General features: G+C 34.5%; 1 protein-coding gene across 2 annotated transcripts in view; it reads right to left on the bottom strand.

Moving 5' to 3' along the window:
• The window catches only part of UBL3 (ubiquitin like 3), a 55613-nt gene that overhangs the window by 3870 nt on the left and 37782 nt on the right, over window positions 1-13961 (bottom strand). The window contains exons 2-4 of one of the 2 annotated variants that reach the window (XM_072976066.1): window positions 8357-8441; window positions 5768-5876; window positions 700-786 (exon numbers count right to left, since the gene is read on the bottom strand). In XM_072976066.1, the coding sequence (XP_072832167.1) occupies window positions 700-786; window positions 5768-5876; window positions 8357-8441 (281 nt within the window). The remainder of the gene's footprint in view (window positions 1-699; window positions 787-5767; window positions 5877-8356; window positions 8442-13961) is intronic. The other variant, XM_006208980.4, reaches the window with a different exon arrangement.

The following is a 13961-nucleotide window of genomic DNA, read 5'->3' on the forward strand; positions in this document are numbered from 1 at the left end:
CATCCACATATAAAGAGTAGCAACAGCTAACAATGAAAAGTGTTTAATATGTGCCCAGCACTGTTCTAAGTGCTTCGAATATATAAACTAATTTAACCCTCCCAATCTGTGAGGTAGGCACTAGTGTCATCCCAATTTACTGATGAGCAAACGAGGACAAAAAGCAGTGAAATAAGTTGCTCAAGGTGACAGAGCCAGCAAGTGGTAGAGCTAAGATACAACTTGGGCAGTCTGGCTCTAAAATCTGCTCTCTCAGTCACTATAATACACTGCTTCTCTAACATTACTTTTACCTTTATTCCTGCATGATCGGCAATTGTACCAGTTAAAGTCAAACTGAAAACATCTCTTCATTATTATATTTAAAAATCAATTATCATAAACTTTTCCTAGTTTGTGTGTCTGGTTTCAATGTAAAAATATCACATGTAAATTATATTATCCAGAAGTACAATTACATTTATAAAATAATAGTATGGACACCCATCTTATAATGGCTTAGAGTTTATTTTACAAGATAATAAACACGTAACTGTAGTGCTAAAATTAAACAGAATGCAGAATGTAAGATAGTAGACATATCAAAAACTAGGAAAAATTCATAGTTTGAAATATTTTTTAGTAAAATCAGACATTGGCATTTAAACAAACAATGTTGCCATGAGAGGCATTAAATCTCATTATAAAGGTGAATATTACCTCCTAATGTGACATTTCCATGTAGAAATCGTCCTTGATAAATAAGGCGTAGAATATTTGGACTGCTGACCTGCTCTTCTTCCCAGTCTGAAAAGAACCAGGGAATTGTTAGGAGTATTTCACACAAAATTAAGGTATTACTACACTGTTCTGAAATTCAGATCCAAGCCAGATAGAACAACATCAGAGAAGGCACTTGGAGCTTCCCAATAACTGGAAAAGTCACTACTCCTGAAATCACTGCAGCCTTGGTTCTTGCTAGTTCTTCTCATTAAATAGCAAGAGCTGAAGAAAGACTAGTTTTTGCTTCTTAAAGCTTACTAAAATGTGCCCAAATGTAGTCCTGAAGTTTAAAAATTAAAACAAATGAGTTGGGAAAAAGCCAATCCTAGTAAAAAAAAAAAAAGTCAGTTGAAAATCAATTGTAAATACCACTAATTAACAGAAAATATTATAATGTTCCAGTATTTGTACCTGTTAGGCTCACAATAGGTTTAACAGATTTTTAAAAGAATATACTGATGCAGAGTGTAACAAAAAATTATACCTCAATAACTAGAGAATAAAAATTTCAAACACAGAATAACAACAACAAAAAAAACCCCACAGTAGTTACTTTTGGATAATGTTGATTTGTACGTTATTTTTTTAAGCCAACTGATAAATACTACAGAAAATACAACTTCAGTTCACTTTACCCAAAATACTCAGAAGAAACTCGAAAAATAATATATATTAGGAGGTACTATACAAATATGGAATCTAGAATAGTGTACACATAAAATCAGAAGACAAACTGGTGGGCAGGATGAGTAAGAGAGTATTTCATTTTAGTGTATAACTTACATTACAGTAAAATTTGAAATGATTCTGTTAAAATAATGCTTTGAGGACACTGGTTACCATGGCAGGGTATGGGGTTAGTAATTTTCACTAGCTTGCAAATATAATAATCTAAGCTCTGATTTTGATAAAGATTTGAGAATTCCACCATCATCTTTCTCAGGAATTCTAGTAATCGTGTGTCTGTTTTCTACAGAAGCTCCTATTATTAGGAGGTGACAACCATCAACACAAAAGTCAGTTTAAAATGGCCTGAAGAGCGAGTGCCAGAAGAGAAAGGAGGTAAATAAAGCACTTTTCCTCTTGCCTTTTTCTGAGTGTTCAAAATGATGAACATGAATTTGATAAAACCAGTGCTTCTCAGTGACTTGGCAAAACAGAAAAGGGCAGAGGAGAAAAGGATCTCAGTGGTTCTCTGCCAGGTCCTGTGCCCCCTGCCCTGTCCCTCCCTCCCCTGGGAAGCCGTTGTTGCCTTCTGACTCAGTGCTCCGAGGTCCCTCTTCTAGAAGAAAGATCAAGTTAAGTCACCAGCACTTTTGTATGAATTACTTTGAATTCACCATACCCGAAATTATTGTTTAATAGAATATTTCTTTATTTTCCCTTTAGCATTGTTAGTTTTATTTTGTCATGATAATTTCTACCTAATCTAATTTTACTCGGGTCAAACTTTATTTTGTGTTAAATGTCCTCTGTGTTAAAATGCCAGAATTAAAATATTTTGCTATAAATCTTCTTTTATAAAAAACAATTTTTATTCAATTCATTTTAACTAAAAAAAAACAAAGTTTACCCATCTCTCCCACATACCCTCCTCCCTACCTCTTGCAGCCACCAATCTGTTCTCTGTATCTAAGAGCTTGGCTTTTTTTTTTTTTAATTCCATATATAAGAGAGATCATCTGGTATTCATTTGTCTCTGTTTGACTTATTTCACTTAGCGTAATGCCTCCAGGTCCGTCCATGTTGTTGCAAATGGCAACTTCACTATTCTTCTATGGCTGAATAATATTCCATTGTGTGTATGTGTATCACAATTTCATTATCCATTTATCCACTAATGGGAACTCAGGTTGCTTCCATACCTTGGCTGTTGTAAATAAAGCTGCGATGGACATAGGTGCGCATATATCTTTTTGAATTAGTGTTCTGATTTTCTTCACGTAAATACCCAGAAGCAGAATTGCTGGATCATATAGTACTTCTATTTCTAATTTTTTAAGAAATCGCCATACTGTTTTCCATAATGGATGCACCGATTAAATTGGTTTCTTTTTTCCCACATCCTCACCAACACTTGCTATTTCTTATCTTTTTTATAACAGTCTTCAGAACAGGTGTGAGGTGACATCTCACTGTGATTTTGATTTACATTTCCCTGATGGTTAATGATGTTGAGCATCTTTTCATGCGCCTGTTTGTCATCTGTATGTCTTCTTTGGAAAAATGTCTATTCAGATCTTCTGCTCATTTTAAAACTGGGTTGTTTGTTTGTTTTGCTGTTGAATTGTATGAGTTCCTTATATATTTTAGATATTAGCTCCTTATCAGGTATATGAATATTCCTGGTCAAGATGGCAGTGTCCCATAGATATAAAGACAAATGACAGTAACTGTCTGATTCACAGGGAAAAAAATTCTAAAAATATTTAAGGTATTTTTTGAGATGAAGAAATTTAAAGCCATATATTTCATTATATTATATAGAGTGTCATGATTTCCATGTGCTTCTTTGGTTTAATACACTATCTCCCTTCCTCTCTCAGAGGATCTGAAATTTAGAGAGACCTATTGAAGAACAATGCTTAGAGGAGGAATTTCAGCTACTAGCAACATACACTTAATGGGTTATTTTTTTGGACCTCTGACCCGATAACAGCTGTGTGGCTGACTAATCCATCTATTAACAATATTCTTCTAAGATGCCCAAGAGTATACCAAGAAAACAAAATCCTTCCAAAAGTACATTGCACAAAGTATCTCCTTCCACTGATGTAATATTCACTAGACTTTTATTATTAGCACCAATATTTACATTTGCTGACCTTTACTGCATTATGGATACAATATAGACCAAGGTTTTTAACTTAAATATTTTATATAAAAGAAAATTAAATTATTTATTTTTATTTTCTGCAGTGTCTTAAAATTGCTGAATAGAACTGGCAAATTGAGGAAAGCCTGGGTTCAAAAGCTTTTTTTATGAAAACAAGTAATGCAGAATTGACACAATCAATTTCCAACACTGGTAGATGACGGTTCATTCGTTTGGGAAACTGTTTATGGTAAAGATCTGCACTTGGGTCTTACCTTTGTTTAACCATTAATCAGGATATTTTAAGGAATTAATATTAATTTTAATCTAAGTCAAACAATTATGAAGGTAGAAGTATTTCTTTTAACTCTAGTTATAATGTAACCTTTTACAGTTATGGTAATCTTTTCTGTAATATGTGTAGATGTCTCCACCTCTACAAAAATCACAGAAGTAATCTTTTATACTTAGTACAACAGCACTATCAGACATTTTTAAATGTTTTTCATACTGTTAGTTATCTATCCTGCCTGCCTATGAAGAAAATCCAATATTCTAAGAGCCCAAGTTTAGTTTACTTCAGCTTTTCTGAGATTCCTTCTTATTTATAACTCTTAGCCTCAGTCTCTTCCTGATTTAAGAACTAGCACTGACCTGTCCCTTGGTGACTGTGGGAAGAAAGAGCCAGTCATTTCAAAGTGTTTGTCTAAATCAGCGTTTCTTAAACTCAGGTCTATGAATTCACAAAAATATGTTCTTATGGTCTGAAAGTCCTCTTCAAGAGCTTTTAGATTGTGTTTTCATTTTAATGATAATCTGGAAGAGATTATATAGATAAATCAAATAATTACCTTATAACCAAGTACAGCCGTGGGATTTTAGTGCCCACGTATGCATGTATGATAGTGCTGGTGCCAAGCAGTACTTCTTTAATTGTCAAGAGGTTAACAAGAAAAGAACAGAGGTCGACTTAATACATAAATGATGCATTCTTGCTAAGTGAAGGCTGAATGACAATTTGGTGGAGTGTGTGAATGAAGGTTCTGTGGTGAATTCACAGATAACTGGGTTCTCATACAGCAAGCAGCAGCAGAGGCATGCCAGACTCAACAGCACCACAGTCACGGTGCAAGCAGCGAGTTGATTTTAGCAAAAATACATCATGTGGCACATTAAAATTGTTAATTTGACCATTACTGGTTTTAGAGTTGCATTTGCATTTTCTTTGTAGATCTGTTTTAGTTTTATGGTTGTATACAAGTTAATAAGGATAAACACTTACTTGAGTTTTATGTCTCTATCTGATGTAATGTTTATTTTTAAAGTCAGCACTAGGGAATCTACAAGAATATTCTTCCTCTAAAAGAGCTCCATATATTATTTTAGGGTGAGAAACACTGATCTAATTGATTTATTTTGTATACACTGTGTTCTCTCTTAAAACAAGTCTTGTCCTTTAAAAGTCCCAACTGCATTGGCTAGTAAAATTAAGTGAAATCAGCTGAAACAGTCATATCACTACAGTACATGCCATTAAAACAGTCAAGATGACTTGGGGAAAGTTCAAAAAAAAAACATAAGCTAAAGACTCACTTGAGGATGGCAAGACAGTCTTACTGCACAGCAAAGAACCAGAGAAATTAAGAAATACCATACACACACCCTGCAAAAACTTTTGTCTGTCATGATACTGGCTGGAAAATCCAAAGCATAAATGGATTTTATACCTTCTTGACTTTGTAGCAGTTCAGAGAACACATGAAGTGACATGAATTAGAAATTAACTTTGTGTCAAACTCAATTTTAAATAGACCATGTATAGAACAGAGCAAAGAAAGGATAATTTGTTAAAGATAGTTTTTCTTTCCTTTCACTTTATGTTTTGGTATAAATAGGGTTACTGCTACGAGAGTGTGTGCTAGTTATTTTGCGTTTTCTTTTACATTAAAACAGCTCTAAGGCCAAACAGGGACTTGATGCACTGGCTCCTCTACCATTTGCCTGTGAGGAAGCAGAAGAGCAAAACCCAGGGAAGGATGCAGCCACCCCTACTTTTTAAGCCTTATACCCTCAATCATTTGTTTGTTCTTTTATATTTTATTTACTTACAACTTGTTCAAAATGTTTGTGAAAAAAGGTAGGGCACAAAGAATTAACGTTACTTATTTTTAAGAGAAAAACTCCACTCACCCATTGGCCAGTTGTCATACACATGCTTCGCAATGTCAGAGGCAGAATCATTAGGAGAAAACAGGAACTCTTTTGTTTTCCCACTTACCAAGATGAGACGCAAATTTATCTGAAAGAAGACAATGATTCTTTTAATATAAATCTTGAAGTTTTTAAAGTGAAATAATGACTCGCAGTCTTCTCAGTTCAATCACATTCTAAATTATTACTGCTGCCACTTTCTGGTCTTTATTTACTTAAATTCTGAAAAGATTTTTTTAAAGAATGGGAATTTGAAACACGATTTTATTTCCAGTATTTAATATATATATGTGTGGCGGAGTGTTTTTGCCATAATAAATGAAGAAAGGAAAAACAAAATTCATGATGCTTCCGAATGTAATTACTTTAGCAATGTTTCAGAACTGGACTTCTACCGGTTATCACTGTAACTCAGAATACACATTTTCCTTGAAAAGCTAAGAGTGGTTACCCTGCAGATCACATTACTAAATAGAAAAAAATTTAGCTGCTAATCTGTTTAGAAAAATAAAGAAAAAATAATAAATCATTTACAACATTTTATGTTATAAAAATCATTCAAACTTAAACAAATTAACCAGAAACTATAACTTAAAGAACTTTATTAAAGTTAATGAAGGATTCAATAATAGTAGTTACTGTAATCCCAATTACATGATCATTATTTGTGGGAGGGGGAGGAAGAGCTATGTGTGACAAAGAACACTGTTCATCCGCAGTGAAAAACCTAAAGTGGACAGTAGAACTAAAATTTTTGAGATCCACTGGATTTATATTTCCAAGTCAATATATATTTGCATATACCATTCTTACATATTTTCTGAAATGTTCACTTTTTAATTTTTATCTTCATCCATAATTAATGATGTTATTTTTTAAAACTACAATATTCATTCATTTCCCCTATGAGTTACAGAAATACAAGTGTGGCTTCCAGGCCTCTGTTAAGAGAGCAAATAACGCCTTCCTAAAAGTTGGGTCTAATCCAGAGCTGAGTGCTGGGAATAGCCTCGCTTCTTTAAATATAAAGAACAGAGAATGCCACTGGACCAGTCTGAACTGTGCCAGGTCCCAGGTTACCCAGCTCTTCTCTTCAGTTACCAATATTTTTTTTCCTCATTAAAAAAATACCAGAAAACCTTTGAAGATGACAAAGCCTACAGTGAATAAACTGGTCCTCCTACAGCATCATCGAGATACCAGGTCACTGATTGACTACCTACCACTGCGGCCACTGCCACTCCCAGTATGTCATCACTTTGAAAATGCGTTGAAAGTTATAAAACATCTCCTCAGAAAATCGCTACACACAAACAATTCTGCATTCAGTGGGATGTGACTGGACTCCATATTAGAGGGAGGAGAACTGGGTTCCATATTAGAAACTGTACTCTAATAACTATGTATTCTGTATCTCAATTTAAGAGTATTTTAAATGATTAAAAGAGAAAGAAATCTACATCCCAGGTGGAAAAGCCCTTTCAATATGTCCAATAAGAATTTTTTGCTGCTTTTCCTAACTAAAATGAAATTAGGCCAAAGAGCGTAATACAGGAAGAGATCAGATGAAATCACACTGCTGTAAAGTAATTTGGTCTAGAAACTCTGTAAGTTCCATTAGAACAGAATTCAAGTAACAGTTTGCAAGAATCATTAAGTTGTAAGAAAGCACCACCTATTTATTTCCTATAACAAAAAAGTAACGAACCCTAACAGCTACACAATACAATGCGAATGTTAGTTCTCACAGATACGTCACTATTCACGGCTGTTTCTTTACGTGTGAATATTGGTAAACATGTTATGCTCAGAATTTATACAGAATCTATTAATAGCTTCAAACTACTGTATAAGGGCTCTTCAGTCATTAATGCCCAGGAAATTATGCCCTTATAATGGTTCATCCACATGCATCTGTTTAACCAGAAAGAAATATAATTAAATTGAGGATTCCTAAGAGTTATGTAAATGATATAAACCTATTATTTCCTGGAATCAACTTTTGGGTTTAAAATTAATTTCTACTGTCTTTTATTCAAATTACAGTATTTAAAAATAACAAAGAAAACAGGCGAAAAAAACTTAATCCTTATCTTCCATAAAGGTTACACTAAAACATACTTTGGATTTTCTCTAATACCCATCATTATGGAAATGGAAAAAATAAATGATAGCACATCCTTACTATGGAAACTTCACAGTCATTAAATGACATGAGAGATAGATCTATATGACTGACCATGGAAAGGTGTCCCCAATACATTAAACAAAACAAAATAATACACACACCCCACCCCACAAATACATAACACTAACTGTGGCAAAGTTCTTAGCATTTCCTATTTTAAAACTGATACAATCACTGTCACTAATAAACTGATATTTCATTTTCATATTTCAAAGTCAACGGTCTAATTTACATGCATCTAGACGTTCAGAATGTTGGAAACTTTTGGCCTATAGATGTGTTTGACACAGGTTAAAAAGGCATTTTTAAAAATGTTTACAGGGGGGCCTGAACTTTTCAGTTTGACACATACCTACTAATCTCTATTTACTCACACTGACCTGCTTCATACATTTACGATAACAGGCTGGCCTCAGAAAATATTTAAGTTTGTAATTCACGGTGAAGTTTGAAAGTGGCTCTGGGCTATAAAACAAGAAAAAAAGCAGAGTAAGATTTTAAAACCTACTTAGAGGGAGCCTGATCACCCCTTTGGGTGGGAAATGACAATGACAACTGCAAGAGGAAGTCTAAGATACATAAATCTAAGGACTTATCAAATCTTATAGCTAAAACTGTAAGTGACAGCAGCAGATAAAGCCTGTATCAGCAATAGAAGCTCACGTCCAAAATTAGAACTAAGAGCAATAAACCCACAAAATCAAATAGCTGAGTAAAGTAACACATTGCCTGACATTCCAGTGCCTGGAACAGTGACTGACACACAGTAGGTGTTCAACCAGTATTTGCTGACTGACTAATATTTCAGTGTCTTCAGTTTGTAGATGCAAGCAGAAATATAGACTAGACAGATCAGCACCAAGATCCAAATCCAAGCTTCAGCATTCTGGGCATTTTATCAAATGATCAGTGCAGTATGTGGAATGGGAATGCATAATCATTTTGTGGCAGGGATATGGACATGTGAATATGACGTGTAAAACCCTTAATGTTTCATTTGTCAGGCTCTGGATCTTTAGTGTCAGCGATATGCCACAGTTTATACAAATGTAAGGCACTCTGAAAAGTAAAATTAATTCTGAGCTACCGTATTAACAAGTACATTGTGCCTAGTTTTCAAACGAAGATAAAGACAGAGGAGTCTGGCCTTGTTCCCATGCTTCTATCTATGTGACAGCCCTGTTCCTAGACCAGGAGTATGAATCCACCTGCCACTGTATGCAGTCAAGCAAATCTCAGGACTGTAACACCAAGGGAGGCAAACACTTAAGTCCCATCATTTCCTTTAGAAGGAATCTTGAAAGCAGTCACACACATAAGCATCTGGCTACACAGGCTGGTCAGTAGTTAATTGTTCTTATATTATATAAGACTCTTCTCAGACTTATTCAGATAAATCATGTCAATTATTACAGCTCCTCTCAGTAAATGTACAGCAATTCCCACAAACGTGAATTAGTTTCTTTAAAATATTATGTATTACTTTAATATTTATTAATGAAAGACCTTTTTACGTCTTTGAAGTCAAGCTAAGCTCATCTATAAAATACCTTAAAAGAACTTCTATGTGTGAGGTAGTGGGATTCTCAACACATCAACTACTCGTTAAAAACAAGACTCTTATTTACAGCTTAAAATGTGATAGACTCAGATACATACTTACCTAAAAACAAAACTGTTAAATCAGGACTCTAAATGACTTGATATGACATGGAGTTCCTATCATGTAATAAAATTCCCAAGGGAAGGCCAATGGAAACAACAGCAGCTCTTCCATGCATATAATTTTCAGTTTAAAAAAAAAGTTTTCAGTCAGAACAGGGTATGTATGGTACAGTGAAAAGAAGTAAAAGTGCTAATAGTTTGCCATTTTTTTGGCTACAGAACAATTCTGGAGATGAGGAGCCTTTGGCTATGTTTGGTTTCCCAATTAAATCCTGCTTTTAGCTCAAAAGAGAGAAAAAGTGCATTTTAAATCAATTCATATAGTTAACCTCAGTTACTGTGTCTAAAAAATAGGAGGTATTTAATATATTGGAAGATGAATAAATAATGTACTAGAATATGCCACACTACAGCCAACATTCCTAACATTTCAATAATGTACCGTAACAGGATACTTTAAGTATAACCAGGAAGTGGATCTACCAACAATTACCAAGAAAAAAACATACTCTAACACTGTGTACTATTATACACAGTTAGGTGATGAAGGACTCACTGTTGCCCACACACAACTACCATGGAATACAAGCCCTGAAACAGCCCATAGTAATAATGAAAAACAGTTGCCCTGAGGAGGGAAAATAGAAGAAGACATTTCAGAAATCCTCCTATTCTTTACAATATGTTTGTCAATCAACTCATTATTCAAAAGTGATAGCAAGCCCTCCTACTTAAGAAGAATCCATTCTGTTCGGCCATGAAGACGCTGATTGTTCCAGGCTGCCTGTGCTTCCCAGGGCTATTCAGCCCACACAGACAATTTGCATCAACCTGTGACTAGTGACACTGTCACTCAGCGGTGCCCCAGATAGCCACGGCCTCACGTGCTCTTAAACACTGAGGTTCTCATTTATAAATTAAAGTCTCTGGAATACTCGTGAATTCTTACTCAAATTTAATTGGTTTATTAATTATTATTTATTAAATTTTAAATTCATAATAAATAATTTATCAGTTTATTTAGCATTAGTATGACAAATTATTTAGCAGCAGAATTCTGCAAAACAAGCAGGAAACGAGACATGCCGATGTGAGAAATGCATCAATATCATACACAGTATTAGTACAATTATCAGTAAAATATAGCACAAAATTCTGCATCCATGCAGGATATATTATCTATGCTAAGAATGTTAATTAACATAATCACTGACTGCTCATAAGGGGTGAATGCATCATGCCACTCATTAAAAAAACACAGAAACTGTAAGCTCATGAAAGTTGTTACCGAATACAAACCCAGGAGCACCAAAACATTTAGCCTCACAATACAGAAAGCAAAACATACGGCAGCAGGTGGCTTCAAAGCGGGGGAATAAAGAAGAGAACTACACAGCAGTAAAGTACAAATTAAAACCAAAAGGAATAATTTTACAAAAAATAGTTAAGGAAAAGGACAGATGAATTCCTGGGAAAAAGTAAATGATTAATCAGAGAGAGCAAAAGAAGGAATATTTATAAGGAGGAAAGACAGTTATGAGCAAATCAGACAATCATCTAGAGACCCAGACATGAAGAGAGTAGAATGCATCATTGCCAGAGAAGTAATTCACGAACTAAAGGACACTGGCATCGAGCTAGAAAATATCACCCATGCTCTTTGCAAATTTAGAAACTTAGGCTCAAAGTTAAAGAAAAGTTGTCTAAGGTCATAAGAAACCAAATAAACCGGTGCAGGTCAGTTAAGTATGACAATCTTCTGCCTTGTCCTATACGCTGAGCAATGTTCTACTGTTTTCTTATCAATAAAATAGCCTATGCTCGTGTCTACTGGACACAACCCACAAGAATATGTGAGGCATTCTAGAGGTTGCTAACGTATCAACAACAACTTAGACTAACGAATACCGTGAGACAGATATAAAGTCTGAGAAAGATCCTGGAGTCTCTGGGTCTCTCATTATGACAACTGGATAACAGTGTTCCTACCACTTTCACTTCTCAGATTTTATTTTCAGAATATTCATGACATTAATGTTTCAACAATTACCAAAGGTACTGTCCTTACTCTATCTTCAAAGTTTTAGAAAGTATGACAATGGTATAAAAACTGCTTTCTTAGGGAATAAAACAAAATTATTTTCTCAGTTTTCTTCAAAGCAGTTCTACAATGCTAAGAGGGAATCTGAAATAACATCACACACACACACAAACACACACATACACACACGCACACACACATTTCCATATGTATGTTGGCCTTTTCTGGCTAGCTTAGTTATATTAGGTGAAAACTAAGTACCCAAGTAAAGGGTGTGTGTTAAATGAATGTTTCTGTTAAGGTACTTTAAACAGATATGTTTGCACAATTCTGTGAATATTCCAAAAAAATCAATGGAACTGTTTACTTTTTTAAAAGGGTGAATAAATATTATGGTATGTGAATTCTTTCTCAATTTTTAAGACTTGGAATTACATTGTGAACCTGAATCTAACTGAGTCTCTAGACTTCAATACTAGTTTATAGGAAAACTGAGGACCAGAGAAATAAAGAAAATAACACTAAGAAAAAGCAAAACTTAAACCAAATCCAAATCCTGTACATTCTACAGACATACGTCCACTTCTTCCAACAAATCAATGGTAGAGGAAGAGAGAAAGAAATGGGGGCGGGGTAAAGGGAGAGGGAACTAAGAGGACAAAAGATATTTAAGTGACATCATCACATGTAATATGCAAACCGTTTTTGGATCCTGATTTGAACAAACCCACTGTTAAGTAAAATCAGGGAGCTTTTAAAATTGACTACGGAGTATATGTTATTAAGGAAGTACCATAATAATGATGACATCATTATATATATATTCTTATCTGTTAGAGATTCATACCTAAGGATTTAAGGGGAAATGACAAGATATCTGGGATTTGTTTTAAAATACTCTATTAAAAACACTTGGTGGGGGAAGATGGTGGTGAACAGGCGTAACAAGAATGGCACATACATTGTTAATTGTTGAAGCATGGTGATAGGTACACAGGAGTCTTTTAGATTATCTTTTCTACTTTTATGAATATTTGAAACTTTCTGGGGGAAGGGTGTGGCTCAGTGGTAGAGCGCATGCTTAGCATGCATGAGGTCCTGGGTTCAATCCCTGGCACCTCTTCCAAATACAAATAAATAAACCCAATTACCTCCCCCTCATAAAACAAAGCTAATTTGAAACTTCCTATCATGAAACTTTTTTTTAAAATTACAATTATAAGGCACTCTTGTTACTCATAGAAGTCAAGTTCCCTTAACTATGAAAACTACATAAGCTGCCAAATATGGAGAAATTGCTTATTTGTGTATTCTTTTTAAACTTAATTCAAAATCTTTCAGGAAGTAAACATTTGTCTAATAAAACAATTACACCACCACAAACAACTTTGGGATAACTTTCCTATGAAATTTTTAGGGTTACCAACTCAGCTGCTAAGGTTTCTTCAAGATCAGAAAGGCCCAGGGATGGACTCTTGCCTGCAACCATGACTGCCCGCTGAACTCGCTTCATAGCTATTACCTCAGTGACTCCAGAACTCAAAGGAGACAGGTCCCTCAGCAGCCTGCATCCAACCTAAATGATGTGTTACTGACCTCCAAACAAGACACTGTCACCTGCCAGAAAGTTGTCAAAAATATACAAATCGTCCATCTTTGTAGTCAACAATTATAATACAAACATAAAAAAAATTTCAAAATAATCTAAGATCCATTTGATATGAATGGTGCCCCTGCCTTGAGTGGGACAATCTGAATGACCATATGTAGAAACTCTGACCCTTAGATTCAAATTTATTATTAAAGTATATATTACTTAATTTTTCTGCCTAATGAAAGAAATCTATTAATTCTACTCAAGTGGCTACAATGCTAATTAGATTTGGAATTTATTGGAATCATAGGATGTGCAAATGTCTTCCCATGTAACTATCTAAAACCTTAAACTTGGTCTGTATATATTTCATGTACTTCCTATCTTTCAGAGCAACAATTCTTTTAGATGATAAAATAATAAGTGATATAATCTTGGATCTTTCTCATGACTTGGTCTGAATTCTAGCCATAAGTGGTAAGGCCATTCTACTGAAAGGTATTATTTGCAGATTCTTTCAGCTTTTTGATTAGGTACTGTTCGAAATTCAGCTGCTAGTCCCCAAAGATTTCCTATTTTAATTTAAGGAAATAATAGGAAAATTTTAGGAAAAAACTTGAGGGCAGGAAGTACCTGTCATGTAAAGAGAATATGGTTTGTTAAGTGTCCCTTTTCTTTAATAAAT

The sequence above is a fragment of the Vicugna pacos genome, chromosome 14, assembly GCF_048564905.1.
Source record: "Vicugna pacos chromosome 14, VicPac4, whole genome shotgun sequence".
Classification (NCBI taxonomy): Eukaryota; Metazoa; Chordata; class Mammalia; order Artiodactyla; family Camelidae; genus Vicugna; species Vicugna pacos.